Genomic DNA, 27542 nt, shown 5'->3' with positions numbered 1-27542 from the left:
AACCACCCTGAGTCCTTCGGGAGAAGGGCGGTATAAAAATTAAATTATTATTATTATTCCAGGATTCCTGTTTCAAAGAGATCAATGCAAAATAAGATAATGCCATAATCAAGGCATTAATGTTAGGCATTAATCCACAGCTGAAAGATGTGTAACTACTAGTACTGTTACTCCTTCCATGAATAAGATTGTAACTGCCAAATGTGATAATCCCTAGCTAATTCATTTGTTCATTCATGCTTTTTTTTAAAAAAAACAACTATGTTCAATTAATTAGGCTGTCTTCAGAATTCTGTGATAGCCAACTACTGCAATCTGTAACTGATGCCATCGACTACTGAAATCTTTTGATAGTCTAAAGTAGTTACATTTTAATTCGTTAAACCAAAAAGGATTTAAACTGACAAGTAAACTCCTATTCAAAATGATTTGTTTCAAAAAAAGCAATAAAAAGATAACCATTTCAATTCATCAGGAATAGCATTTTCAGAATCCTGTGATGGGTAGAAATAAAGACAGACCCCAAGTTAAAAGGAGATGAATCCACTCCAATGAACTTTCTTGAATGATGTCAATTATCAAATACAATTGCTCAATACAATGCCAGCACTTTGTGATCATGCCACTTAAATTTGGTTGAAGAATAGTAATTTTTCTTTCTTTGCAAAAGGTGGGAATAGAAGCAGCAAATCCTGAGAGGCAAACAACTCTGAAATTAACCCCCAAGAGGAAATAAATGCCTCAACTCATAACACTAATATTGGACTAGTTGCTGTAGAATACTGGTGGCAATTTTGGCTGCTTATCATTTGTTTGGTACATCTTAATGACAGAAATCCCCCTGTGACTATTCTCATATTCACTGTTCAACACAAAGAATAGTTTGAATAAAAAAATTCCCTTTCCTGAGATTCTATTGTGGCTTTCAGAAGTTTGGGAGATTAATGATTACTAGAATGATTATGTCAATATTTTAGATGGGCCTTGCAAAGCCAAAAAGAGATGCTGATTCAAAATTCAGACAAGTGAATATAACAGTCTATCAACGTTGGGTTACTAAGGGAAAAAGTAGGTAATAATCTGGGTAGTAATCAAAATTATTCTTTTGAAATAAAAAATTAATAACAACTAGATACAATTGTTTTGCTTCTGCAAATACTTTTATAAACTGGAACTTTAAATCATATAGTCTGGACTTATACTATTATGGGGGCTGATAGAACAGGACTGATAATATGACCACTGTTTCACTGCAGTTTCTGCAGAAGTGCTTTCCATGAATATACAGGCAGACAGCCTTCAAAATGCTACAAGAACCTTCCAGAGGATGAGACTGCTTTAAAATTGTGAAGAAGAATGTCACTTACACTAACACAATTTTCAGAGTGGCATTTTGGAATGTTTTGTACAGCCTAATGAACATGTTCTGCTTCGGTCTTACGCAGCATTTGCAAACTATCAAAACATTAAAAAATGGAAACTTTTGTATACAGAAGACCAGTCTTCTATATACAAAATTACAAAATTATTATTGTTTGAAGGATGAATTTCTATGTGACTTGCAGTAATAGATGGATGTGGGCAGTCTGTCAACAACTGATGATGACCAAGATGGTGACCAAGAGCAAAATGTTTGAGGCTGGAGGATTTACTTGCCTGCCCATCATTGCTTACTGCTTATTTTGCAGAGGATGCCTGCCCCAGAGGAAGTTTTATTGCTCCTCAGAGTGTCCTTCCTTTCTGAGCTACTGGCTCACCAGAGAAGCAAATGGCAGTGCAGCCAATATGAAACAACACTGAGTAACTGGCCCAAGGAACAACAGAGGAGCAGTTAGTAGACAGACTTACTTCAACCCAGACTCTGGATTTATGTCCCATGCAGAAATCAGAGCCATGTGAGTATGGGTATCCTCTGGTGGGCTAGATGTGGATCTTCCTTCCATGGGTGAGACGTGGAAGAGACCCAAGGTTGCATGCTGGTGTATGTGTGGAGCAGTGAGCTGAAGGAGTGGATATTCTTTTTCCAAGTGAAGAGCCAGGAAAAAGAAATAGCTGTTGGGTGCCTTCCCACTTGTCTGGCAATGGAGGGGACATACACTTAAGGGGGAATCAGTGGTTAGGGGGCCTCACTTGTGTTGATAGTGGGTGCTGAAGTATTAACAGGTCCTGCCATTACCCCACGTATCTATGAGTAGATGGGTTGTGGGTTTGGAATGGAGGACTCCCCAGATGAGGGACTGAGAGGCCAGATTAAGGGATAATGAAACATCCGTGGTATTAGGGGAGCCAAAGGGTGGGGCACATATGAGGAAGGTGCTCCCATGCCAAGGCCCTGGTGAGAAGACTGATAGAGTCCAGGGTTTTTAACTGTTATGGCTTAACAGTTAAGTCAGCTGCAAGACTCCTCTTATTAGTAACCTCATAAATGAGGCATAGGTTGACCTGACACGTATTACTGAGACCTGGCTGGGCCCAGAGGGGGAGGCTGTATAGACAGTATAAGGAGATACTTTTCACCAAATTAAGAATATTGTAGTTGTTTCCATTAACTAAAAGAACAATTAATGAAACCTCAATAAATACTTCCTATTGCAATTCAATGAAGTTTAAAATTATTTAACCATATGGCTTGTTCTAAGGATTTTAATAGCAATTTTTTAATATTTCTCAAATATTCTCATCATTATGAAGAAAACCAGAAGACAAATCTATCTCTAGAGAAGCAGAAAAAAATAAACTATAATCAACTATATAGGTAGTTCTTCTGCTGTAAAAAAAGATACGCTGTTGTACGGTTGATCTGTGGTCATGGAAGTGACTCTACAGTTCCAGTCTGAAGTGCAGTCGAGTATAATTGTGGCAGTGGAAATCCATTGTTTTAGAACTATGGGTGTCATTCTATAACATTGCTCATAGTTTTCTAACAGCTTTTGACATCAACTGTCTTCAAAACCAGTGTATGTTTCATAGCACAAGGATTGCCAGTAGGTTTTGTCAAGCAGCTGCAGCTTCTAGTTCCTTTGGCTGGATGTCATCATGGCATAGAGTCTCTTTCACAGCATCTTTGTAAGGTGTGCATAGTTGGCCTTAAAGTCTCTTCCCAGATTCCATTACAATAGACTGGTGAGGCATATAGCGGTCATCCACATCTGATAATGTGTTCCCTTCCATCTCATCAATACTCTGATAATCAGGGAAAGAATGCTGGTGGATTCTATGTGATTCAAGACCTCCAGATTAGAGACACAGTCTTGCCAATGAATGCCAAAGGTTGAGCAAAGAGCAATGATGTGAAATTTCTCCAGTTGATGTGTCTTCAGTACAAAGTGCAGGACTCATATCTTTATAGGAAGGTGTGATAATCAGAGTTCTACAACTTTCAACTTTGTGGAGGTATGGACAATGTGTTGATTTGAGAATTCTGGTAGTGCTTGCCCCAGGGCCTGGCTGGCTTTGCTGATGCTGGAATAAATTTCTTCAACGACCCATCATTCGAGATGATGCTCTCCAAGTATTTGAAATGGTTTACATTTGTCAGCTGGGTGTCATCAGTAGTGATTCTATGGGGTTGGTATTTGGCAAAGGCTAGTAAAGCTACTATGAATAATTTGCAAAATAAAAAGGCAGGTCACAAACTAACAAACAAACCTACAGTCTTGAAGGCTTGTAAAGCTTCCTTGAGTTATTTGTAAAATAATAAAGGCAGAATACAAATACAAAAATACATGCATAGATATAGTAGTGGCCAAAATTGTGGACACCTTTTGAGAAAAGTGTATTTCTAAAACTAGCTAATAACACCACTTTTTTTTGGAGTAGTACCATAAAATTATATATCAATGGAATGATAATTTAATCAAAAATGTAATGCAATAACTTTTATGATGGATTTGCTATTAGAATAGCAGTTACAGTATAAAGAAGAAAAGTGAAACACTAAAAAAAACGAGATATACAAAAATTATCACCATAGAAAAAGAGATATACAAAAATTATGTCAGTTAATATTTAGTTGGGTAATCTTTAGCATGAATTACAACGTCTTCCCATGGAGTGAACCAAGTCTTTTAGTTCTGCAGCCGTTATAATGTGAAATCAAGATTGAATGATTGCTTCTATTAACTGGGTTTTATTGCTAACAAGTTTCTTTAGACGGCTCCATAGATTTTCAATTGGATTAAGGTCTGGGCCAGGGGTCTGCAAACTTGGCTCTTTTAAGACTTGTGGACTTCAGCTTTGCTGGCTGAGGAACTCTGGGAGTTGAAGTCCACAAGTCTTAAAAGAGCCAAGTTTGCAGACCCCTGGTCTGGGCTATTCCCATACCATACCAGCATTGGAATATGATTATCTTGAAATTCCAAAAAAGGTAGTGTTATTAGCCATCAAACCTCAAAAATACACTTTCCCCAAAAGGTTTCCACAATTTTGGTGGAATTGTGTTGGAAACACAAGTTTGTTCAATTACTGTACATACAGTCTTGTTCAGGCTGATAGGCTTAAGAGAACAGCAGTGTCTTGAGAATTTGTTTAGCATCAACTGTAGATCACTGTCTTTGTACACCAGGAGTACACAGTCCTCGGCAAAGAGGGTTTCTTGAATGACTGTATGGAGCACTACATTTGGGTGTTCAAGCAGCAAAGGTCAAAGAGAGAGCTATCCAATCAGTATCTGATATATGCTATACGCCTTCAGATCCTAGACACAACATAATAATACGCAAGTCAAGAATGACTGAATAGGACTAGAGCAAGATTGAATAGGAGTGCAGTCAGGACACGATCTCTTTTACTCCATTAAAAATAGCAAATGTAACTGATATATCACCGTTGTGAAGAATCTATCCTATCATTCCATTGTAGAATAGTGGAATCAACTTCACAGGTTTCCTTAGGCATCCATGTCTCAGGATGATTTAGAGAGTGGACGTTGGCTTACCTGAGATGTCCTTTCTTCGAGAAGTGGAAACACCAGTCAGGCATGGGTTAACTCGCATGTCTGGCTAATAGGACCAAGTCTGCTGATTCAATTAAGCCTCGCCTCTTCCTCTTGTGGCCAGCTTTTCGGCGAGGTTGAGAAGCAGACTGACGTGTCGATCTGAAATGAAAAAGAATTAGAATCCCCCCCCCCCGACCAACCCAGGCTGGGCGCCAATGTGAGTGGGGCTGACTGGTGTTTCCACTTCTCAAAGAAAGGATGTCTCAGGTAAGCCAACGTCCATTCACTATGTCAGTGGAAACACCAGTCAGGCATAGGACATACCAAAGCTCGATGTCCTTATGGGTGGGAGCCGTCCTAGCCGGTCTCGGAGTCATCAGGAAGAACCTGTTGCAACACCCATCTGCCAAATGCTGCTTCGGCTGATGCATAGGGTGTAGGCGTCAACCATGTAGAAGCTCTGCAAACCTCTTCCAAAGATGCTTTGGTGGCCCAAGCAGCTGAAGTGGCCGCACTCCGTGTGGAGTGCACTGTGATATTCCATGGAACCAGAAGAACCTGTTGTTGGTAGGCTATAGCGATGGTAGCTCTAATCCATCGTCCTAATGTGCTGGAAGTAACCTTGGCTCCTAAGGAGGAGGGTTGAAAGGAAATGAAAAAGCCTCTGTTTTCCATATCGTAGCCGTGCGGGTGATATAGATGTGAAGAGCCCTGCGCACGTCCAGCGTATGCCACTGGCACTCCAGGCGATGAGTGGGAGAAGGACAGAAGTCCGGCAGAACAATTTCTTGTGAGCGGTGGAACAGGCTATTGATCTTGGGAAGGAATGTGGGCTCTAAACGAAGCACCACCCTGTTACTGTGGAAGATGCAGAGGTCTCTTTTTACTGAGAGGGCTGCTAACTCCAACACTCTGTGTGCTGAGGTAATGGCAATAAGACAAATGACTTTAAGCGAAAGGAAGCAGAGAAAAATATCCCTCAAGGGCTCGAAAGGGTGTCTGGTCAAGACCCTGAGAACTGTGTTAAGTCACCAAGTAGAAAACCTGTGGACCGTTGAGGGATGCAGGTTGGTGGCTCCTCGTAAAAACTGATGAATGAGAGGGTGTTTGGAAATGGGGTTCATGGAGTTGCTGCTGAATGCGTACGAAAGGGCTGCCATTTGTCTCCCTAACGTGTTGGGGAAAAGCCCCTTTTCCAGACTGTCCTGGAGAAAAATGAGAGCGAATATACTGAAGCTGAAGTTGGAGAAACAGTGTGAGTGCCGCACCATGTGACAAACGCCTGCCATGTGGCTTCATAAATGCGTTTGGTGGAGTCTCTACGAGCAGCTTGAATCGTAAAGATAACCTGATCAGGGAGATTTGTATGTTTTAGGTGACTCCTCTCAACCTCCAAACGGTTAGGTGGAACCATTGTGGGTTCGCATGGGAGAGGGGTCCCTGGACTACAGCCACTATGTTGTCCGGGATCTGCCATGGCTGGCTCACCAAAAATGACACCAGGTCTGCGAACCATGGTCTCCGTGGCCAATGCGGTGCAACCAGAATGATGTCCGCTTGATGGTGTAAGATCTTGTTGATTACCCTGGGGATTAGGGGAATCGGGGGAAAGGTGTAAAGAAGCCCCGGAGGCCAGGGGGATTGGACAGCATCTACTGCTTCCATTCCGTGGGCTGGGTATCGAGTGAAAAATCGAGGGACCTGGTGATTGCTGCTGGAGGCGAATAGATCCATCTGAGGAGTTCTGAATTGAGCCATGATTTCCCTGAATAAGGTTTGGGGAAGAGACCACTCTGCTGGATCGAGCGGCTGAGGGAGTCTGCTTGGAGATTTGTCTGGCCTGAGATGTGGCTAGCGGAGATGGACCTTAGATGAGATACTGCCCATTGTCCTAGTCAAAAGGATTCTTGCATGAGGCCTTTGGAATGTGTGCCTCCCATCCGATTGATATGGGCCTTTGCTGTGACATTGTCTGTCCTCACCAACACGTCTTGACCCAACACCAGGGGTTGGAAATGGAGGGCTAGGTAGACGGCTCTGAGTTCGAGGATGCTGATATTGAGGGTGGCCTCTGATGGGGACCACAAGCCTTGAGCCATCTGATTCTCGATGTGCGCCCCCCAACCGGATAGGCTGACATCTGTGTGAGAGCCACCCTGCATGGCTAGAGGAAAATGGAGCCCTTGCCTATGGCGCTGGAAGTCCACCAACGGAGGGAGTCCCTGACATCTGGGGGAAGTGTAACGTGCACCAGAGAAGTGCTGCGATGGGCCCGTTGATGAGGGAGGAGAAACCACTGCAACAATCTGCTGTGGAGACGAGACCAGGGAAAATACCAAAGATTGAAACCATTTTGCCCAACAATTGAGATGGTTGGAAAAGTGTGGGAGAGGGCTGGTGAAAGCATCTGAGAGCCAGTCTGGAAAGACTGGACTGGCGTTCCCTGGACAGGGAAACCATGGACTGGACTGTGTTAATATCCGCGTTCAAATGGACTATGGTGGTGGATGGGGATAGGTGGCTTTTCGTCCAGTTAATGGAAAAGCCATGGCGTTGGAGGACCTGAATGGTGGTGTCTAGGTCTTGCTTGGCCAACTTATCTGAGCGGGAAAGGATGAGAATGTCACCAAATAAGCTTGAATGCGAATGGGAATGGATCTGATACGCGCCATAAGGGCGGCCATAATCTTGGTGAAGACCCTTGGGGCCGAAGAAAGGCCAAAGGGCAAAGCCTTGTATTGTTAGTGTCTACTTGCATATGTGAACCTGAGATATTTGCGGAAGGAGGGGTGAATGGCAACGTCCATCAAATCAATAGATGAAAGGAAATCTCCAGGCCGGATGCATTTGAGAATGGAGTGAAGGGAATGTATTTTGAACTGGCGGTAGATGACATACCGGTTCAAGGATTTTAAATCTAGAATTGCCCTCCAACCCCCTGAAGATTTTCGCACCACAAAGAGGAGTGAGTAGAAACCGTCTCCCCTTTGATCTACTGGGACAGGCTGAACCGCCTCTATAGAGAGGAGATGTTGGATAGCCTCCTCAATGAGCAAATGGCTCGACCTGTTGCGAGAGACGGGGCACGGTACGAAAACCTTGGGGGGAATGGAGGAGAACCCTAAAGAGAGACTGTATGAGACTGTCTCCCTGACCAATGCATCCCCTGTGATGAGATCCCATTGAGAAGCAAAGTGAATTAAACGGCCTCCAATGGGAAGATCTCGAGGGGGCTCATTTGGAACGTCTGAAGGGCCTGCCCCACCCTCCCCGGGAAGATCTGTGGGAAGTGAAACTGGCCCCCTGTCTGACCTGGTTGTCTTGAGTTCCACCTCTGGAGAAAAATTGACACTGAGGTCGCTGATGATAGTAAGGAGCATCCGTGGATCGAAAGGACTGAGACCATGGGTAAGGGCGCTGACGAATTTCAGACCTGCAAGAGAGTGATGGTAAGATCTTCCTCTTGTCCCGAGTTTCAATGAAGACTGGTTCTAGGGGTGCTCCAAATAGCTTGTCACCCACATAGGGTGCAGCGGCCAGGCACCATTTGTTGTGAGCGTCTGCTTGCCATTGGCAGAGCCATAGCAAGCGTCTGGATGTGATGGAAGATCCGATGGCTTTGGCCGCAAAGCGAGCAACATTGAGATTTGCGTCTGCTGAATACTCATCAAGACTTGATGTCTTGATGAGCTCTGGTGTCAGAAGTCGGAATCCTGTCCTGGAGTTGCTTCAGCCACAGAAGAGAGGCTCTATCAAAGAAAGATGCCAATGTGGAGGCTTTGACTGTGCAGGTTGACCAAGGTTCTCTCCGCCCTCTTATCTTCTGGTTTGAGTGCCTCTTCTGGAGGGCCCGTGAGGTGGGATGAAGATGATAAGGCAACATTTGGAGCATCTACTGTGGGAACCTGCAAGATACTATCTAGATTGTGAGCAGAGTTATAAAGACGCTTGTCCAATGTATTTGGGTTGGGTCCAGAGCCAGGAAAGGACCATTGGCGTGAAACCACATCGGTGAAAAGTTTTGGAGCTGGGATGGTGTCAGCCTTCACAGGGTGCTCAGAAAATAGAAGTTTGGAAGGATCAGAACCTATCAGGTCAGGAGGAGGGCAGGGAGTACCTAGGCGGGTGGTTTGTTGTGCCTTGAATCATAGAGACCTGAAAACCTGTGGTTTGAATAGACCTATGAAGGATGGTTAATCAGGTTCCAACCTTTCATCTTCAGAAAGAGATTGTTCTCGATGGAGATCCTCCTCCAATAAAGATATACGATCTTCAGAATCAGGGGAATGATCCCTGTCACGTGTATATCTGGATTCTTGCATTTCTGCAACCCGTGAATGCCGGCTGTCGTGGCTGAAATGCTCAGAAACAGCACAAGGTGATGCCTGCTGAAGGCAATGGGCAAGGCCCTGTTTGATGGCATCAGATACTATAGCCCCAAATGACTCAGGTAATTGAATGTTGTATGAGGCAGGTGCTGCTGCAGAGGCAGCCGTGGCAGGGAACTGAATCTGGGCAGTAGAGGCCAGAGCCGAAGAAGAAAGCTCAGTTAGAGGTTGGAAGAGGGGCACAAGCTCTGCAGGTGGTGGGGCCAAAGGCTCAGGTTGGTCAGGGGACCAGGTACTGCTCTGCCCGTGAGAGAAACTCCTATCCGGGCTGAGGGGTGGTGGAGGAGGAGGCTGTTGCTGAGGGACCTCTGGGGAGGCACTGGGGGAAACCCCTTTGGAAGATTGTTGCTGTTGAGTCTTGTTAATCAGCCTTGTGCCTGCATTCCTCTGCCTTGGAGGATTTTGCAGGAAAATTGCTTTGCTGGGGCTGGGCTTTGGATCTTTTTTCCGGAGCAAGGTCCCTGGAACAGCCCTCCCCAGGGTCAGAAGAATGGCGGCTACACTCCTTAGAGGGGGCCACATGGCGAGCCCTGGATTTCCTGGTGTCCGCCATCCTGGATTAGGCCCTTGCAGCCTCCGAAACAGAAAGTACCACAAATATGAGAAAAGGGGGTGCCACTCACGTGTGCCCAGGTCCCTGGGCCTAATCCTTTGATCCCTAGGGTCTAGATGATGAGGAAAACTCTAAAAGGTGCCCCCAAGAATCGCTAGCCTTGCGGCTCCAAGCGCAACGAATTTTGGTGTGACAAGACTCTTCATGCCAAACAACTGCTATGCGGTAAGCTTTAAAGCGCAGCAAAGCGATCCCTGAAGAGGGAGCTGTTTTGAAGCCAAAGTGGGAGGAGACCCCAGTTCAAGGCTGCAGGAGCTGCCAACAGGCAGTCCTGAACCACTCCCAGTGGTCTTCGGCGGTATCAGGCTGAAAGCCCTTCTTGCCGGAATGAGGCTCCTTTAAGAATCAGGAGCTGGCTGCAATTTAAAAGGAGAGGGTTTTTTGTTTTGTTTTGGTTTGGTTTTTTTTTTGTTGTTGTTAAAGAAAGGAATTCTCTATATCAGAGGGAACACTGAGAAAGAAAAGACACGTCTGACCTGTGCCAGGACCGAGTCAAAAAGCTGGCCACAAGAGGAAGAGGCGGGGCTTAATTGAATCAGCAGACTCGGTCCTATTAGCCAGACACGAGACATGCCTGACTGGTGTTTCCACTGACATAGAGAACTTCCTTGTTTACAGTGTCAAATGCCTTTGTCAGCTCAGTGAAGACAGAATAAGAAGCTTGTTTGCTTGATGTACTTCTGCACTTCCCTCACAGCAAATATCCTGTTTGCTATACTCCTTTCTGGCTGAAAACTGGTTTTTTAGTCCTTCCTAGTCTTTCAACAGACTTGGCCCATTAGATTACAGCAATGGGGAGCATCCTGATTTAGAAGAACCATAAACTGACTTTATGGGCTGAAGAACTCTTGGCTGGCTGGTTGGGGAATTTTGCCCCAATTGAGGAACACTGCTCTGGTGATATGCATGTCTGCATAGCATTTTGTCTGCTCTGTCTTCCTCTGCCATAACTTATACTGCATTTCTCAGTTCCATCTGTACTTTGGACAGCAGGTGCTTAAACTTGCCTGTTTTTGAAATAGATATGGGTCATTCTGCCATTTGGCATAGACGTTCTTAGCCTGAAAGGTTGCTGAAATGATCTTATGGTTTTCATCAAAGTCTTGATACGTCTGGGGTTCTGAGTTCAAGTGCAGTTGTTGCAGTCTTATGATGCCATCTTTAAACTGCATCCACTTTTCAGAACAGTTTCCTTCAACTGCTAATTGTCCAGAGGATTTTTCATTAAATACATCTTAGAAGCTTTGGATCTGAGTCTTGTACTCTGCTGATGCTGAATGACTTTAATATTTACAGGAAAAAAAGCTGTTACCACACAAACATATATATCATATAGAAGAAAGCAAAGACGCATGAAAACTAAAACACTCTATGTCTGTTTCTGTGTTGTATTTTTGCAGATATAATCAAGATAGAAAAACTACCAAAGGACAGAGCCCTCCCAAAGATCTAACCCAGTGAGAGGAAGCTCTCAACCAGAAGGTTCTGATAGTGGTGTTCCTCTGATGTTCATCCCAGTAGTGGGTTGCTACCGGTTCTCCCCAGTTCGCAAGAACCGGTAGTAAACATTTTGAGTAGTTCAGAGAACTGGTAGTAAAAATTCTGCCTGGCCCCGTCTCCAATCTATTGCTGCCTCCCGACTCCCAGTTGATCGGCTAGAAGGAAAAAATCAAGACTCACTTGTCGAAGAAAAGGGAAAAAAACAAGACACCGTCCCTTTAAATTGATCAGCTGCTTCTCAACCAGGAGATCGCTTGGCAAAGAAGGGGGGGGGGAAACACTGTCGTTTTAAATTGACAGAGTGGCTAGAAGCTCCATTCTGAGTCAGCTAAACAACAAATTGGATAAGAGGAGGAATTCTTATATGGTTCAATGTTTTTGAAGTTTTGGGGTTTGCGCAACATGGGCGTTGTGTTTCTAAAAAGGTTTGGGCGATTTCCATTGTGAAGTATCCTGTCTTGAATGAGTTTTCTGCCTGCTTGTAAATGGAGCCGAACTTCCGGTAACTGTTTTCTGCTTACAAAGTTTCCTTTATGCAGCTGGCAGGAATGTGGAATTCCAGGCAGGTTCTTTGCTAGCAGCTTGATTATTCCTTAAATATCTGGGACATTTTATTTGGGAAATGAAGAGGGGGGAGTTTGATTCCTTCCCAGAACAGATTAGTGGGGTGGGGAGGAAATGGGATTTTGAAGTAACCTTCCCCTGGAGTGGGGAGGGAATGGAGATTTTAGGCTTGCTGTCAAACATCAGCCATAATACTAATGATTGTTTTGAACAATATGCAGGTTGTATTACATGAATGGCTATTTTATATGTGAAATTATGACTGAAACCTATATAAGTTCACACTGTCAAGAAGTTTGTCCTTAGTTTTAGGTTGCTTCTCTCTTCGTTGAGTTTCCATCCATTGCTTCTTGTTTTGCTTTCTGGTGCTTTGGAAAATACTTCCTTCCCCCTTCTTTCTAGCAGCCCTTTAAAAGCCTGTTGCCTATCACACTCTTGGGCAAAGCATGTGAGCCATTTCCTCCTTTCAGTGGTCCATGAAAGTGCATCTATAGCAGAGGTCTCTAACCTTGGCCACTTTAAGACAGCAAAGCTGGCTGAGGAATTCTGGGAGTTGAAGTGGCCAAGTTTGGAGACCCCTGATCTATAGTATGTAGATAATAAAGTTGCAAAAAGGTGAACAACATTTTTGCAGAACTATAGATACGTTGAGGCTGGGTGTGACAAGGAATGGCTGGGAGGGGAGGGGCCAGGCGAGGTACCCCTTGACATGAGAGACATTGAGTTGGCCACGCCTACCCAGTCATATGACCATCAAGCCACACCCACTGTCACATGACCATCAAGCCACATCCACAAAATAAGCCACGCCCACAGAACCGGTAGCAAAAAAATTTAGAACCCACCCCTGGTTCATCTTCAATAAATATCATTCAGTAGCATATTCTCTCTGTATTTAAAGATTTCATATACAGTAGTTAGCAATAGTAGCAGATACTTAGTCTCAATTGCTCCAATAATCATTTATTATTATCTATACACTATACACAAAATATAAAAACGTAACTATAAAATATATAAATTAAAATTAAAATAATGAATCTATTAAGACAAGGTGCACATTCATCCCAATCCTTTGTTTTAAAAACAGGAAGAGTTCTATCAACAGAGCATTGCAGTTTGCATAGAAAATGGACTCTCATGTAAAAGAGCAAAGATTTGTCTTTGTACTAGCAAACTTCAGTTTTTAGAATTAAAAGACCTTCAAGAAGATTTTTTAAAAAGTTCATTCTCAGAATAAAACTACTGAACGTAGAGGTTAGTTAAAAATGAGACTGAATGGGCAATGAGCCTTTTTGTTTTCTCTTTTTTCTCTTGTTTTTCTTACTTCTCTTGCTACAATATGAACTATTCAGGAGACAAGGCCAGAATATATAACATTTTATTATATTCATTGTTTAGTTTTTCTTTATCTCTTTTCTGATGATTGACTTAAGAAATTCCAGATTTCTTAAGGTCTGCAGCTTATATTTTATAGTAAAATGTAAATTATTTTTATTATATTATTTAAAGTTATTGTTCAGTTAATAAGCAAAACCAGTATATAAGTATACTTTTACATGCAATAAATATTTCGAACAACCATTTGGAGACTAAATATACTATGCATAAAGATTGCTTATTTGTACCTTATGACTATCATTAAGTGTTGTACCTTATGATTCTTGATGAACGTATCTTTTCTTTTATGTACACTGAGAGCATATGTACCAAGACAAATTCCTTGTGTGTCCAATCACACTTGGCCAATAAAAATTCTATTCTATTCTATTCTATTCTATTCTATTCTATTCTATTCTATTCTATTCTATTCTATTCTATTCCATGTACTTAATGTAGCAAAGAAAATCACCATCAGTAAGCATTGTTGTTCCAATTATGTTCAAATTCCAAGAATCTATAGATTAGAAATTGCTTTTCTATATGAAGTTTGTATTAACTATTCCTCATGTTTTCTGACTTTTTGGGCCTAGTAAATTACAATTAGTACAGCCTTGGCTTCCAAGGAGAAATCTTACCTTAAGAATTCCCTATACTACCAGGATGGTTTGACTGTCTAAATATAAATAGTTTAAATATAAATACTTGCGATTAGTAGTTTTTAAAAATATAAATACTTGCGATTAGTAGTTTTTAAAAATATAAAACAATGATTATTAATTTTGTTGAAAAGTAATTATATTCAATAGGTCTGTCATGACATAATTTAAAAACACAATTGTATCACTACTCCGTCTGATCCTGGCATACATAGCAAGTGATAAGCAACATGAGAAGAATCTCAAAAAACAGAGCTTATGTATGTATTAGAACTAAGCTAATCTCCAAATATTCCATTAGTAAGAGAAGCACACATATAAACATACATACATTAATTTTTTTACATTTAATTTTTAAAGTGTAAGCAAATGCAGAATATAGGTGAGCAATAAACAAGATAGAGGCTCTAATAATCTTTTTTTAAAAACTAGAAACTCAACGTTTTATTGTAGCAAAAAAGGTAGAGCTTAGAGATTTAAATTAATAGTACACCTATAAATAGGTATCAATTTATTTAATTTATATAATTTAATATGTATAATAATTATATAAGAATATAATTTATTCTTCAATTTGCCCAAAATAATTTATTTCTTTTATTTCCTTATTAAATTATTAATCTGAGTGAAATAATATAATGGACTCGAGATAACAGTATTAATCACTTTCATTTTCTTTAATTTGTCAGTACTTGCAAAAAATACTTGTAACTGACATACTTTTCAAACAGAGTATTTCTTTGGGGTAAAAAATCCCAATAAAATTTTGGGACATAATTGTTATAAAGATAGTAAAAGAGAAAAAAATACTGTTTGGTAACAACTGGTTTTTACCTTCAGTACTTAAGCCTGGACTTGAAGTGAATTTTGCTACATCGACAATCTTGACAGCAAATTGTTGCCCAGTTTCTCTGTTGATACATCGCCGCACAACACTGAATGGACCCCTAGAAAGAACAACATTGCTCAATTAATGTAAACATTGAGATCTTCTTTTTTTCCCTTACAACTTTATTATTTTTCATTGAATTGTTACAAAATAATTTTGTTTTGTTAAATTTTTATTTAGAGAATTATAGCACTTTAACGATCTTTGCTTTTAAAATAAATGAAAAACCCATAAAGCTGACATTTTAATCCTACATTGCTTTGTAATGTATCAGCAACAGAGCAAATAATTTAAATAAGATTTTTTTCAAGAATATGACATAACACAAGTCTATTTAACAATAAAGTGGAATTTCATGAAAACAGTCATGAGAAGGAATATATAAATCAGATCAATAGGATTAAAAACGAGATTGCTGCAAATTATTAATGTGTAACATTCTGATAAGGGATTTTTCCCTTCTAGTGGGGAAATGGTGGCTTGAGCAATTCCTTCAGAACTGGAGATGAGGCAACAATTTGGGGCTCAGGCAGGATTTCTGTAACTTGAAAAATTCTCCAGAATCAAAAGGAATCCCAGAAATTGATGTACTTGTCCTCCAAACTGCTCCTTGAAAGAAGATTGGGAAAGGAAGGTTTTTACAATCAGCTGCTGGGAGGTAGGTTCTTACAGCAACTTCAAAGCTGTAGCACATCAGAAGAAAAATAGACACTATAACTGACACCCACTTCTAAATCACTTCATTATAATTTATTGTTCTTTAAGAGAAGCTTACTCCAGATATAATTAATATGTCCTTTTGGAGATTTTCAGTATTTTCAGTATTATAACTATAATTTAGTATTATTTTCAGTATTATAAAAAAGCTGACAGGGATATTGTGAGTTGTTTGTCTAACAAAAAGGTGAAGGTTTGGATTCCAGCTGTTTTCTAAAAAAAAATTATGGATGATTAAAGTTTATTTTTTGGTGAATCTGTTTATGGTACCGGATCTTGGAATTTTTGAGTGTAAACTTTTGTAGGAATGTTGTATTTTTTCTATTGACTCTTTTGCTGACTAATGTGGATTTACAAATAAAAGCAATTAGAGAAGTTTCCTTTGAACTCCCCCCCACTTTATTCTATTTCCAGTGAGGCTGTTAACTGCAATTCATATTCTGGACATTGGAGTGCGCTATTAACTATGGCTATGGAAAGATCACAATTTTGTAGATCTGAGGAGCACAATGTTTGCAAGAAACCATAAAAGAAAAAAAGGATGTAAATTATTTGAAATGTAAAATTTTGGGTGAAGAATTTATATTAGCAGGTTTGAAAAAGACTAATGGAGTTGTTTTGCATTTTAAACTACAACTGAAACCATAGGTTTTCTTCTCTTGTGAGTACAGTGCGAGTACAGTGCGAGTAGAGTAGAGTAGCTGGAAGGGACCTTGGAGGTCTTCTAGTCCAGCTCCCAGAAGACCCTATACCGGTGATGGGGAACCTTTTAGGACCGAGTGCCCAAACTGCAACTCAAAACCCACTTATTTATGGCAAAGTGCCAACATGGCAATTTAACCTGAATAATGTTTTACTACCAGTGGTGGGATTCAAATAATTTAACTACTAGTTCTTCCTAATGACTGGGTGGGCGTGGCTAGGGGGTGGGTCATGTGACTGAGTGTGGACATTAGTTTACATCACTAATGTGGGTGGTGCCTGTATGAGACAGGCAGGGTTGGGGCGGGAATCCAGCGGTCTTTGGTGGGTGGGATGGGAGGAAAGATCCAACCTGTCTGTGTGTGTGTGCACATGAGAGAGAGTGCACACCGCCACCAGCCCTGATATAAGTCTCTGAGATTGGATCGGATCTCTCTCTCATGCACACACACACTCATATACACACTCACAGAAGTTAGATCAGATCTCTCTCTCTTTCTTTCCCTCCCTACCTGCTTTAGGCAGGCTTAGAAAGTCTGCCAGGCCCGGCATGCTGTGGATGCCCCTTGCTTGTCCCTTTGCCTGGCTTCCCTCTTCCGTGGTCTCCTCAGTGCTTGCTCATGTTCTCCCTCTCCAGTCTAGCTTGATGCAGGCAATAGCACAGCTCACATTGCCCTTTCCAAGCCCGTTGTTGGTGAACCTGGGTGCCAGTGAAGGCTTTTTACCTAGCTTTGTCCGGCTGTCAGGGGGAAAACAGATGGGGGCCTGGGGTGGAAGCCTGCGTCAAACTAGACTGGGAAATCTGGCTGTGAGAGGAAGAGAAGCCGGGTGAACCAGACCTAGATACTTCCTGGGTCCTCTTGTCCCAACAGCAGCAACCTTGCACTCTCCCCTCTCTTTTAGCCCCCTTCTTCACACGAGATCACCCAGCAGTGGGAATGGAGAGGGAAAAGGGGGCGGCATTTCTGTGTGCTGCCATTTCTGTGTGGCACTCTCCACTCAATGCTAGCGGCCTCCACTGCCCCCTTCTCCCTCTCTATACCCACTGCTGGGTGATCTTGTGTGAAGAGGGGGGCTAGCTTCCTTGCCAAGTTCTCTCTTTGGTGGACCGTTTGACCTTTTTTTTGTTATTAATATATTGAAATAAACTTTTAAAAAAATATATCTTTGACTTTTGTTGCAAGTTTTGTTCATTCTGGAGCCTTTGTGTTCCTGACTTCATTTTTGCATGTTCTGGCTACCTGCTCATAATCAGCCTTAATTATGTGTCCCTCTTTCCATTTTTTGTACCTATCCTTTATGTCTTTCAATTTGTCAGAGATCTTTGTGCAACCATTCTGGTTTCTTCTTGAATTTCTTTTTCAGTGGTATTGTGCTGGACTGAGCTTTTATGATCACATTTTTTCAGTTTCCCATGTTTCTTTGAGTTGTTTCCCCCTTTAGGATTTTCATCCATGGAATCTTTCCTAGGCTCCCTCTGAGTTTGTTAAAATCAGCTCTTTTAAAGTTTAAGACACTGGTTGGATTATTTTCTATTGCTTATATTATTGAATATAAGAATAGAATAGAATTGATTATTCTATTGCTTATATTGAATTCCAGTATGATGTGGTCCCTTCCACCCAAGGTTTCGGCAACTTCAACACCCTCTATCACTTTTTCTCTATTAGTAAGAATTAGGTCCAGTATAGCTTTACTTCAGTGGTGAAATCCAAATTTTTTTACTACCGGTTCTGTGGACATGGCTTGCTGGGCGTGGCAGGGAAAGGATACTGTAAAATCTCCATTCCCACCCCACTCCTGGGAGGATATTGCAAAATCTCCATTCCCACCCCACTCTGGGGTCAGCCAGAGGCAGTTTTGCCGGTTCTCCGAACTGCTCAAAATTTCCGCTGCTGGTTCTCCAGAATCTGTCAGAACTTGCTGGATTTCACCCCTGCTTAATTTCTAGTTCCCTCCTTTACCTTTCTGATGACAAAGTTGTCAGCTAGGTTGGTTAGGAATCTGTTTGATCTCCCACTAGCTGCAGACTTTATCTCCCAGTTGATATGTGGATAGTCTCCCATTATTACTGTGGTATGCTTCCTACATAACAAATATATTTGTTAACAAACTGGTTGGCCAAGAGTTCATCTATTTCTTCTGATTGGTTGGGTAAGTTGTAATATATACCTATGGTAATGTCATTTCCCCACTTTTTTATATTGACCCATATACATTCTGAAGGGGGTTTATCTTTGATCATGTGCATTTCTGTAGATATGTAGGGATCTCTTACATATAGTGCAACTCCACCTCCTCTTTTTGTAGATTTTGTAGATTTGTTTGTTTTGAACAATTTGTATCCATCTATCAGTACATCCCAGTCATGGGTTTCATCCCACCAGGTTTCTGTAATGGCAACTATGTCACACTTACTCTCGTGTATTATTGCTTCTAGTTCACTGCTTTTGTTCCGCAAGCTTTGCGCATTTGTATATAAACATTTAAGACTTTTATGCCTGTCCATGGGTATGTTTCCTGTACATTAAAATTCATTTTGTTGGATAGAGCCCATTGTTCAAATTCTATGCCAGAATTTGGACAGGGACTAATATTGTCTACAATGGTTAGAATGCTATATTGTGGGCTAATTTTGCTGACTGCCAGGGGTTCAATCCTGACCAGTTCAAGGTTGACTCAGCCTTCCATTCTTCCGAGGTCGGTAAAATGAGGAACCAAATTGTTGGGGGCAATATGCTAACCCTGTAAACTGCTTAGAGAGGGCTGTAAAGCACTGTGAAGCGGTATGTAAGTGCTACTGCTATTGCCAAAGAAAGGACAAAATTTAACTTCAACTAAGAATTATAGCAACAACACTTAGGGCTTATATACCGCTTCACAGTGCTTTACAGCCCCCTCTAAGTGGTTTACAGAGTCACCATTTTGCCCCAACAATCTGGGTTCTTGTTTTAGCGACCTCGGAAGGGTGGAAGACTAAGTCAACCTTGAGCCTGGTGAGATTCGATCTGCCAAACACTGGCAGCCAGTGATCAGCAGAAGTAGCCTGCAGTACTGCATTCTAACCATTGTGCCACCGCGGCTCATTATAAGCAAATTTCATTGTTCATAATATAATATTTACATCAATATTGGCTGATAAAAATTTTTTACAAGACTTTATTCACGATGATTAATGATGGTTTTTAACTAAAGAATAATTAAGAGATAACATGGGGATTATGTTGAATAGAATACTTTACAACAACATGATAGAAAGGCAGGATACATCACAGGTCCCACCTTTTAAGGAAGTACACCAGATGAGACCTAGAAGTAGGTCCTTCCCTGTAGTGACTCCTTCTCTTTGGAACATCTATAATTGAAACAGGAAGTTTTCCTTTTAGGCTTAATGGATAAAAAGACTGAAAACATGGGACTTTGCTTTTATGACAACACAGTATGCACAAAGGTGGAAAGTTATGTAAGTCCCTACAATGGAAAAATGGATGGTGAGGTTAATGGAATTGGCTGAGATGATAAAATTGATTACTTAAAGAAAAGACCTTGTCTAGCTTTGTCTCTACCTGGAAACCACTTGGACTTATTACTATTCTTTTTCTATTTTCCCCATTTTATTCTTTTTCTAGCTCTCCCAATTTTAGTTTCTTTCTCAACTTTTCTTTTTTTTACAGGTGATCTTCAATTTACAACAGTTCATTTAGTGACCGTTCAAAGTTACAACAGCACTGAAAAAAGTGACTTGTGACCTTTTTCACATTTATGACCACTGCAGCATCCCTATGTTCATGTGATCAAAATTCTGACATTGACTGGTTTTTATAAGGCTGAAAGAGAATGCTGCTTCACCCTACTAGCTTTGTGTCTAAGGCAGGATTAGAACTTAAAGTCTATTGGTTTTGAGACAAGTACCTTTAACCATTATAAAATTTTCACTAAGAATTTACTAAAAAAAATACAATAGAACTGGATTGTTTTATAATTACAGAGAATAAAAGGAAAAACTTGATGTCTTAGAAATAAAATTGTTGCTCCTGTTGTACTTCACGCAAAAATGTTATGAGTTTGACAAAAAGAACTCAATGATGTTGGCAAATATGCTAAAAAGAAAGAAAAAAGTTTCATTACAGAAAGACCTTGCATACTGTTTGTTCAATAACTGGAGTTAGGATGGTGCTGAAAAAGATTTGCAATCTCTCCTCAAATTTACAGCCATTACAGTATCCCCATAGACACATACAGGTGAAACTCAAAAAATTAGAATATCGTGCAAAAGTTCATTTATTTCAGTAATGCAACTTAAAAGGTGAAACTAATATATCTCATTACATGCAAAGCGAGATAGTTCATGCCTTGATTTGTCATAATTTTGATGATTATGGCTGACAGCTCATGAAAACCCGAAATTCACAATCTCAGAAAATTAGAATATTACATGAAATCAATAAAACAAAGATTGTACATAGAACAGTATCAGACCTCTAAAAAGTATAAGCATGCATATGTACTCAGTACTTGGTTTGGGCCTCTTTTGCATCAATTACTGCCTCAATGCGGCGTGGCATGGATGCTATCAGCCTGTGGCACTGCTGAGGTGTTATGGAAGACCAGGATGCTTCAATAGCAGCCTTCAGCTCTTCTGCATTGTTCGGTCTTATGTCTCTCATCTTTCTCTTGGCAATGCCCCATAGATTCTCTATGGGGTTCAAGTCAGGCGAGTTTGCTGGCCAATCAAGTACAGTAATCCCATGGGCATTGAACCAGGTGTTGGTACTTTTGGCAGTGTGGGCAGGGGCCAAGTCCTGCTGGAAAATGAAGTCAGTATCCCCATAAAGCTCATCTGCAGAAGGAAGCATGAAGTGCTCCAAAATGTCCTGGTAGATGGCTGCATTGACCCTGGACTTAATGAAGCACAGTGGACCAACACCAGCAGATAACATGGCTCCCCAAATCAACACAGACTGTGGAAACTTCACACTGGACTTCAAGCATTTTGTAGCGTGTGCCTCTCCATTCTTCCTCCAGACTCTGGGTCCTTGGTTTCCAAATGAGATGCAAAAGTTACTCTCATCAGAAAAGAGGACTTTGGACCACTGAGCAACTGACCACTTCTTTTTTTCTTTAGTCCACGTAAGACGCTTCTGACATTGTTTGTTGTTCAGGAGCGGCTTGACAAGAGGAATATGACATTTGAAGCCCATGTCCAGGATCCGTCTGTGTGTGGTGGCTCTTGATGCACTGACTCCAGCCTCAGTCCGCTCCTTGTGAAAGTCCCCAACACTTTTGAATGGCCTTTTCCTGACAATCCTCTCCAGGCTGCAGTCATCCTCCACACTTTTCCCTTACACATGAATTTCTATTAATGTGGTTTGATACAGCACTTTGGGAACATCCAACTTCTTTTGCAATTACCTTTTGAGACGTTCCCTCCTTACGGAGGGTATCAATGATGGTTTTCTGCACAACTGTCAGGTCAGCAGTCTTTCCCATCATTGTGATTCCTACTGAACCAGACTGGGAGACCATTTAAAGGCTCAGGAACCCTTTGCAGGTGTTATGGCTTAATTAGCTGATTAGAGAGGGACACTTTGAGCCTAGAATATTGAACCTTTTCACAATATTCTAATTTTCTGAGATTGTGAATTTGGGGTTTTCATGAGCTGTAAGCCATAATCATCAAAATTATGACAAATCAAGACGTGAACTATCTTGCTTTGCATGTAATGAGTCTATCTCATATATTAGTTTCACCTTTTAAGTTGCATTACTAAAATAATTGAACTTTTGCACGATATTCTAATTTTTTGAGTTTCACCTGTAATTGTGATTTGGGTGCTTCACATTCAGTGCACATTTACAACAGTCATGGTATCCTGCAGTCATGTGATTATTTGCGACTTAAAGTCACCGCTTCCAACAAACAAACAAGCAAACAAACAAACAAATGGGAAAGATGGAAGGAAGTTGAAAGTTGCAGCTACATGACATCATACTTAATGAATATGGATGATTCACTGAACAACTGCAGCCAGAACTGATGAACATAAGTTAAACACAATCATGTGATGTTTCACTTTATGACAGCATTGCTTAACATAAGAGTTGCTAGATGTGAGAATTATCTGTAAAGTCACTGAGAATACCATTGGTCAGGTTGCCACTAAGAATTTATCTATTTTAAAAAATAATTACCTAGTTTGGCAAATTCAACATCTGCTAAAATTAATCAATATTTACATAGTTTAAATTTCTAGAATTTTCCTCAGAAGATACGCAGTAAATAGATGTTCCTTTCTTATTTATGTTTATCTGTAAGATTTTTTAACTATTACTTTGGTTTTTTCCTTATTTATTTTCAGTCTTGCCTCTTCTCCATATTCTTCTATTCTTTCCATTAGCTTATTGCCAGTTTTCAATGGTTCTTCTAAAATAAATACCAAGTTGTCTGCAAATGCTTGTAATTTATATTTTTCCCTTTTTATTTCTATGCATTTTATTTCTGGACGTTATCTAATGTTTCTATTTAGCATTTCCAATGTTAATATAAATAGTAATGGGGACCATGGACATCCTTGTCTTGTGCCTTTTTTATATTAAAATTCTCCATATAGTCCCCAATTACGTTTGCCATTTGTTTACAATAAATTGTCTGAATCATGTTTATGAACTTCTCGCCAAAATCCATACAATTTAGTTGTTGTAACATAAATTGCCAATTTATGTTGTCAAAGGGTTTCTGCGCATCTAAGGAAATCAGTGCCATTTGTTTTTCAGAGTGGACTTCATAATACTCCGCGTCTAGGATGAATCTTAAATTGTTTTTAAGATTGTTAAATTTGCTTCTATCCAGGTATTTGGTATCTTAGCTCCTATAAATACCTCATTATAAACCTCTAGCATTGACTGACTCAATGTAAATATTTATAAACTTCTGCAGGTAATCTATCTGGTCCTGGGGAGTTATTGTTCTTTTGTTTTTTTATTGCCTCCATCAACTCTGTCATCATTATTCTTTCATTTAACATATTTTTAATGTTTTCAGGCACTTTTAGTAGTTTAGCTTTTTCCAAGTATTGCAATTTTTTCTTGCTCATATAGTTTTTCATAGAATTCCTGAATTATTTTCTTTTTGTTCTCATTTTGATACTGTATGTTTCCTTTCTCATCTTGTAGCTTACTTATCAATTTCTTCTCTTTCTCTTTTTTTCAGTTTATAGACTAGCCAACTTCCTGGTTTATTAGCATTTTCAAAAAAGTTTTGCTTTGCTCTTTTTATTAGTTGCGCCAATTCTTCTTTTTCTATTAGATTTAGTTTGTGCTTTATTATTTTCATTTGATTTTTTTAGACATTTGTGGATCTTTTTGTAGTTCTAATTCAAGTTTTTTATGTTCTTCTTCTAATGTCTTTTGATTTTTTTCTTATTTTTTCTCGCTCTGTTAAGTTATGGCTAGTCCGCTAATATATGCTTTAGCTGTGTCCCATATATTTTGCAAGGAAGTTTCTTCTTGTTTTCCTTGAGAAAGAATTCCATTTCCTTTACTATTGTTTGTATAAATTCTTTTTCTTTTAATATAGATTGGTTCAATGTCCACCTCAGCCTTTTCTTTTGTCCTTTCCAGCTAACTTTTATAGGGCTGTGGTCGGCCCATATATTAGTTTCTATCTCTATCTCTTGTACATTGGTCTTTAATTCAGGTGATATCTATATCATGTCAACTTTGGACCATGATTAGTGCCTATTTGAATAAAATGTGTATTGGTATTCCCCTGGGCTCATTTTTCCTCCTGTATACATGTTTCTTCTGCCATTTTAAAGGTCTTAGGAAGTATCTTTCTTGCCTTTTTTTCCGGATTTACTACTTTTATAATTAAATGTTGCGTCTACAATTGCATTAAAGTCTCCTGCAACAAAATGTTTTCATATTCCATTTCTAATATCATCTTATGTAATTTTTGATAAAATTCTTCTTCCTTATTATTTGGTGCATATATTGCTATCAAAAGTGTATTTCTGGTTCATCCCAATTCCCACCATTAAAATTCTCCCTTCGTCATCCATATATATTTGTTTGGAGTTTATTGTTTCTTTAATATATAAGGCTACCCCTCTTTTCTTTTGTTGTGCTGAAGAGAAATATAACTTTCCAATTTTAGGACACTCCAATAGTTTACTGTGTTGCTTTTTTATGTGAGTTTCCCGAAGGCAAATTATATCTACTTTTAGCTTTTGTAATTGTGTATATATATTTTTTCCTTTTTATGGGGGAATTCAATCCATTTATGTTTATTGAAAAGTCTCACTTTCCCTTTCCATCTCCTTTATTTATATATTGTCTTATTCTCCTAGTTGTTCTTATTTGTCTTTGGTCCTTTGCTCTTGCTCCTTCTCATTCTGCTCTCTCAACTTCTTCTTGCTGTACATTGGTCTCTTCTCTTGTTGATTCATCTTGTCTTTGACATTCTAATTCTCCTCTTATTTCTTGTCCCTCATTTACAACAATGTAACTGTCATAAAATTCTAGCGCTTTGTCTATCAACTCCAGTCGGTATCTTTTACCATCCCAATTAACTACTAGTACTCCCTCTAGTATTAACCATCTAAAATTAACATCTCTTTTGATCAATTTAGTAATAAAAAAATGATATTGTTTCCGTAGGAATCTGTTTCAGAACCACAATTTCTTTCCCTCTGTATTGCAATGGTTCATCTCTTGCCCTTCTTAATATTTCATCTCTTGTTGATTTTTTAACAAGTCTCACGTGTTTCTCCCTTGGGACCTTATGTCTCCTTGTATAGCTCATGTTTATTCTAAATAGTTCCTTTACCTCCACCTCTATCTCTTGCTTTCCTATCCCTAGAGCTTTCAGCTCTATCATCACTTCTGGGAGGTCGTCTCCTTTATCCTCTTCTATGTTTTGGAATCTTAGAATATGGGCCACTTTCTCCATTTCTAGGATTATAACTGTCACTTCCAAGTCCTTATTTGCCTCTCTTCAATTTTTGATTTATCTTCTCCACTTTTTTCTTGGCTTCTTCTGATTTCTCTTCTATTTTTTTTAATCCTTTGTTCATTTTTTTGTTATCATCTTCCTTCATCTCCCCCAGATTGCTTTTTATCTCATTATGATTTTTTGTCATAGCCTCTTGAATAGATTAAAACACCAATTGTATTCTTTTTGGAATATATTCATTTTTCTTGTTGTAACATTGTCTCTATTGATCTTTGGTTCAATGGGCTTGATGCAGCCGATGATGGTGTAAAGGATGCTTTCTTTCCAATTTTGGTTAAGCTTGGGGCAAACGTCATTTTATTTTTCTTTCTGTATTCAATCTACTTTCTATTTTATAGTCTTTTAATCTTACAGTCTTATAGTCTTACACTCATACCAATCTATATAGTAACTATATTGCAACATATAATACCTTGCAACCTTCAGTTACCCCAACAATTGCGCATCTCCAAATCCCCCATTGCGCATGTCCAAGATGGCGCCATGCCGCTGAACAGGAGCTGCGGCAACGGGCCTATTTTGGACCCGACTGGGTTGGGGGGGGTCTTTTTGACAGCTCGGATCCCCCGCCCGGGTAGAGGACAACGCGGACGGTCAGAGGATGGGTGGATTGAGGCGGGGCGGCTCCGGGTTGCCTCAGGAGGAGTCCTGGAGCGCTCTCCCTCCGGTGGTGGTGTGGCCGATGGCGACAGCGGCCTGGCCTTTTCCAGCGGCGGCCGGTTTTTTTTCCGGTGGCGGCGGCGGCGGCCTGGCTCGGCGCTGCTTCGGGGGGGGCCTTCGAGCCTTCTCCCCTCGGTAGCGGTGTTGTCGGGGGCACGAGCAGCCTGGCCTCTTCCAGCAGCGGCGGCCGAGTTCTTCGGTGGTGGCGGCGGCCTGGCCTGGCGTTGAGCCGGGAGGAGCCTTGGAGCTCTCTTCCTCCGGCGGCGGCGGTGCTGTCGGCGGTGGCGGTGGCCTGGCTGGACTGGTCTGGTGATGGCCTAGCCTGTTGGTGGGCGGCTGGGTCCGGCGAACTGGCTCAGTGGTTGGGGCCGGTGGCATGACCCAGCAAGCCCGGCGGGTGAGTGGCCTATTCCAGCTGGCGACCTGGCTTAGTGGCCACGAAGAGGTCCGATGGTCGCCTTCTTTGCCACCCTGAAGGTTGTCCACGGGCCTAGTGGACGCCCTCACTATCATCTAGAGGACGTCTATGGGCCGTCTGTGGGGGCTTTTTTGAGTTCTTTGCCCCCCCTCCCGGACTTTGGGAGAGAGATGGCTCGTCGGCGGAGCGGCTTGGCCCATTGGGCATGTGTTCGGCCTGGCGGCTTGACGGCCTGGCAGTTTCGGCCTAGCGGTCGCTAACAGGCCCGGTGGACGCCCTCTTTGTCAACTTGAAGGACGACCACGGGCCATGTGGGCGCCTTTTTACCATCCTGGAGGACGCCCATGGGCTGGCTGCAGGGGGACCCTTTCAAGATCTTTGGTCCCCAGTTGGGGGAATTGAGGATGGTCCTGGACAATCCTAGCTAGACTATTGTAGGACTCCATCCTTTCCCTCCCCCCCCCATCCACAGACCACCCCTCGGGATCGGATACGAGGGGTTGGTGTACTGACTGAATCATGGTGGTTTTGTTCATCCACCGCCTAAGAACTATTTCTCGTTTGTCCTTCACCCGGAATTACTGGTGTGTCAGTTATCATCTTGACAGGTCCAGGATGGGTCTGCTTGCCGGACTCTTATCATGCGGACATTTACAGCGGCTGACCTTCTTGCCCTTCGAGATTCCCCTCTCTCGCGGGTTTGGCCCTCCACATTATCGAGGGCCCATCTTGAGGACGGGTTTTGGAACCCCGAGAGGGGCCGGTGAATAGCGCAGGCTGGTAAAGCCTGTTATTAAGAACACAAAGCCTGCAATTACTGCAGGTTCGAGCCCGGCCCAAGGTTGACTCAGCCTTCCATCCTTTATAAGGTAGGTAAAATGAGGACCCAGATTGTTGGGGGGGGCAATAAGTTGACTTTGTAAAAAAAATATACAAATAGAATGAGACTATTGCCTTATACACTGTAAGCCACCCTGAGTCTTCGGAGAAGGGCGGGGTATAAATGTAAACAAAAGAAAAAGAAAAAAAAAGGTGGCATGCCAAAAATAGGAGACTCGGGGGATTTTTAACTAATTGTTTTAATCGGCTTTTTAAGGGGAGTT

General features: G+C 41.1%; 1 protein-coding gene across 1 annotated transcript in view; it reads right to left on the bottom strand.

Annotated features, from left to right (window-relative positions):
• CASK (calcium/calmodulin dependent serine protein kinase) overlaps nucleotides 1-27542 on the bottom strand; it is a 257401-nt gene that overhangs the window by 157100 nt on the left and 72759 nt on the right. The window contains exon 2 of the mRNA XM_058186228.1: nucleotides 14875-14987. Within this exon, the coding sequence (XP_058042211.1) occupies nucleotides 14875-14987 (113 nt within the window). The remainder of the gene's footprint in view (nucleotides 1-14874; nucleotides 14988-27542) is intronic.

The sequence above is a fragment of the Ahaetulla prasina genome, chromosome 5 (genome assembly GCF_028640845.1).
Source record: "Ahaetulla prasina isolate Xishuangbanna chromosome 5, ASM2864084v1, whole genome shotgun sequence".
NCBI classification, from domain to species: domain Eukaryota; kingdom Metazoa; phylum Chordata; class Lepidosauria; order Squamata; family Colubridae; genus Ahaetulla; species Ahaetulla prasina.
This window is presented reverse-complemented; position numbering and strand designations above follow the sequence as displayed.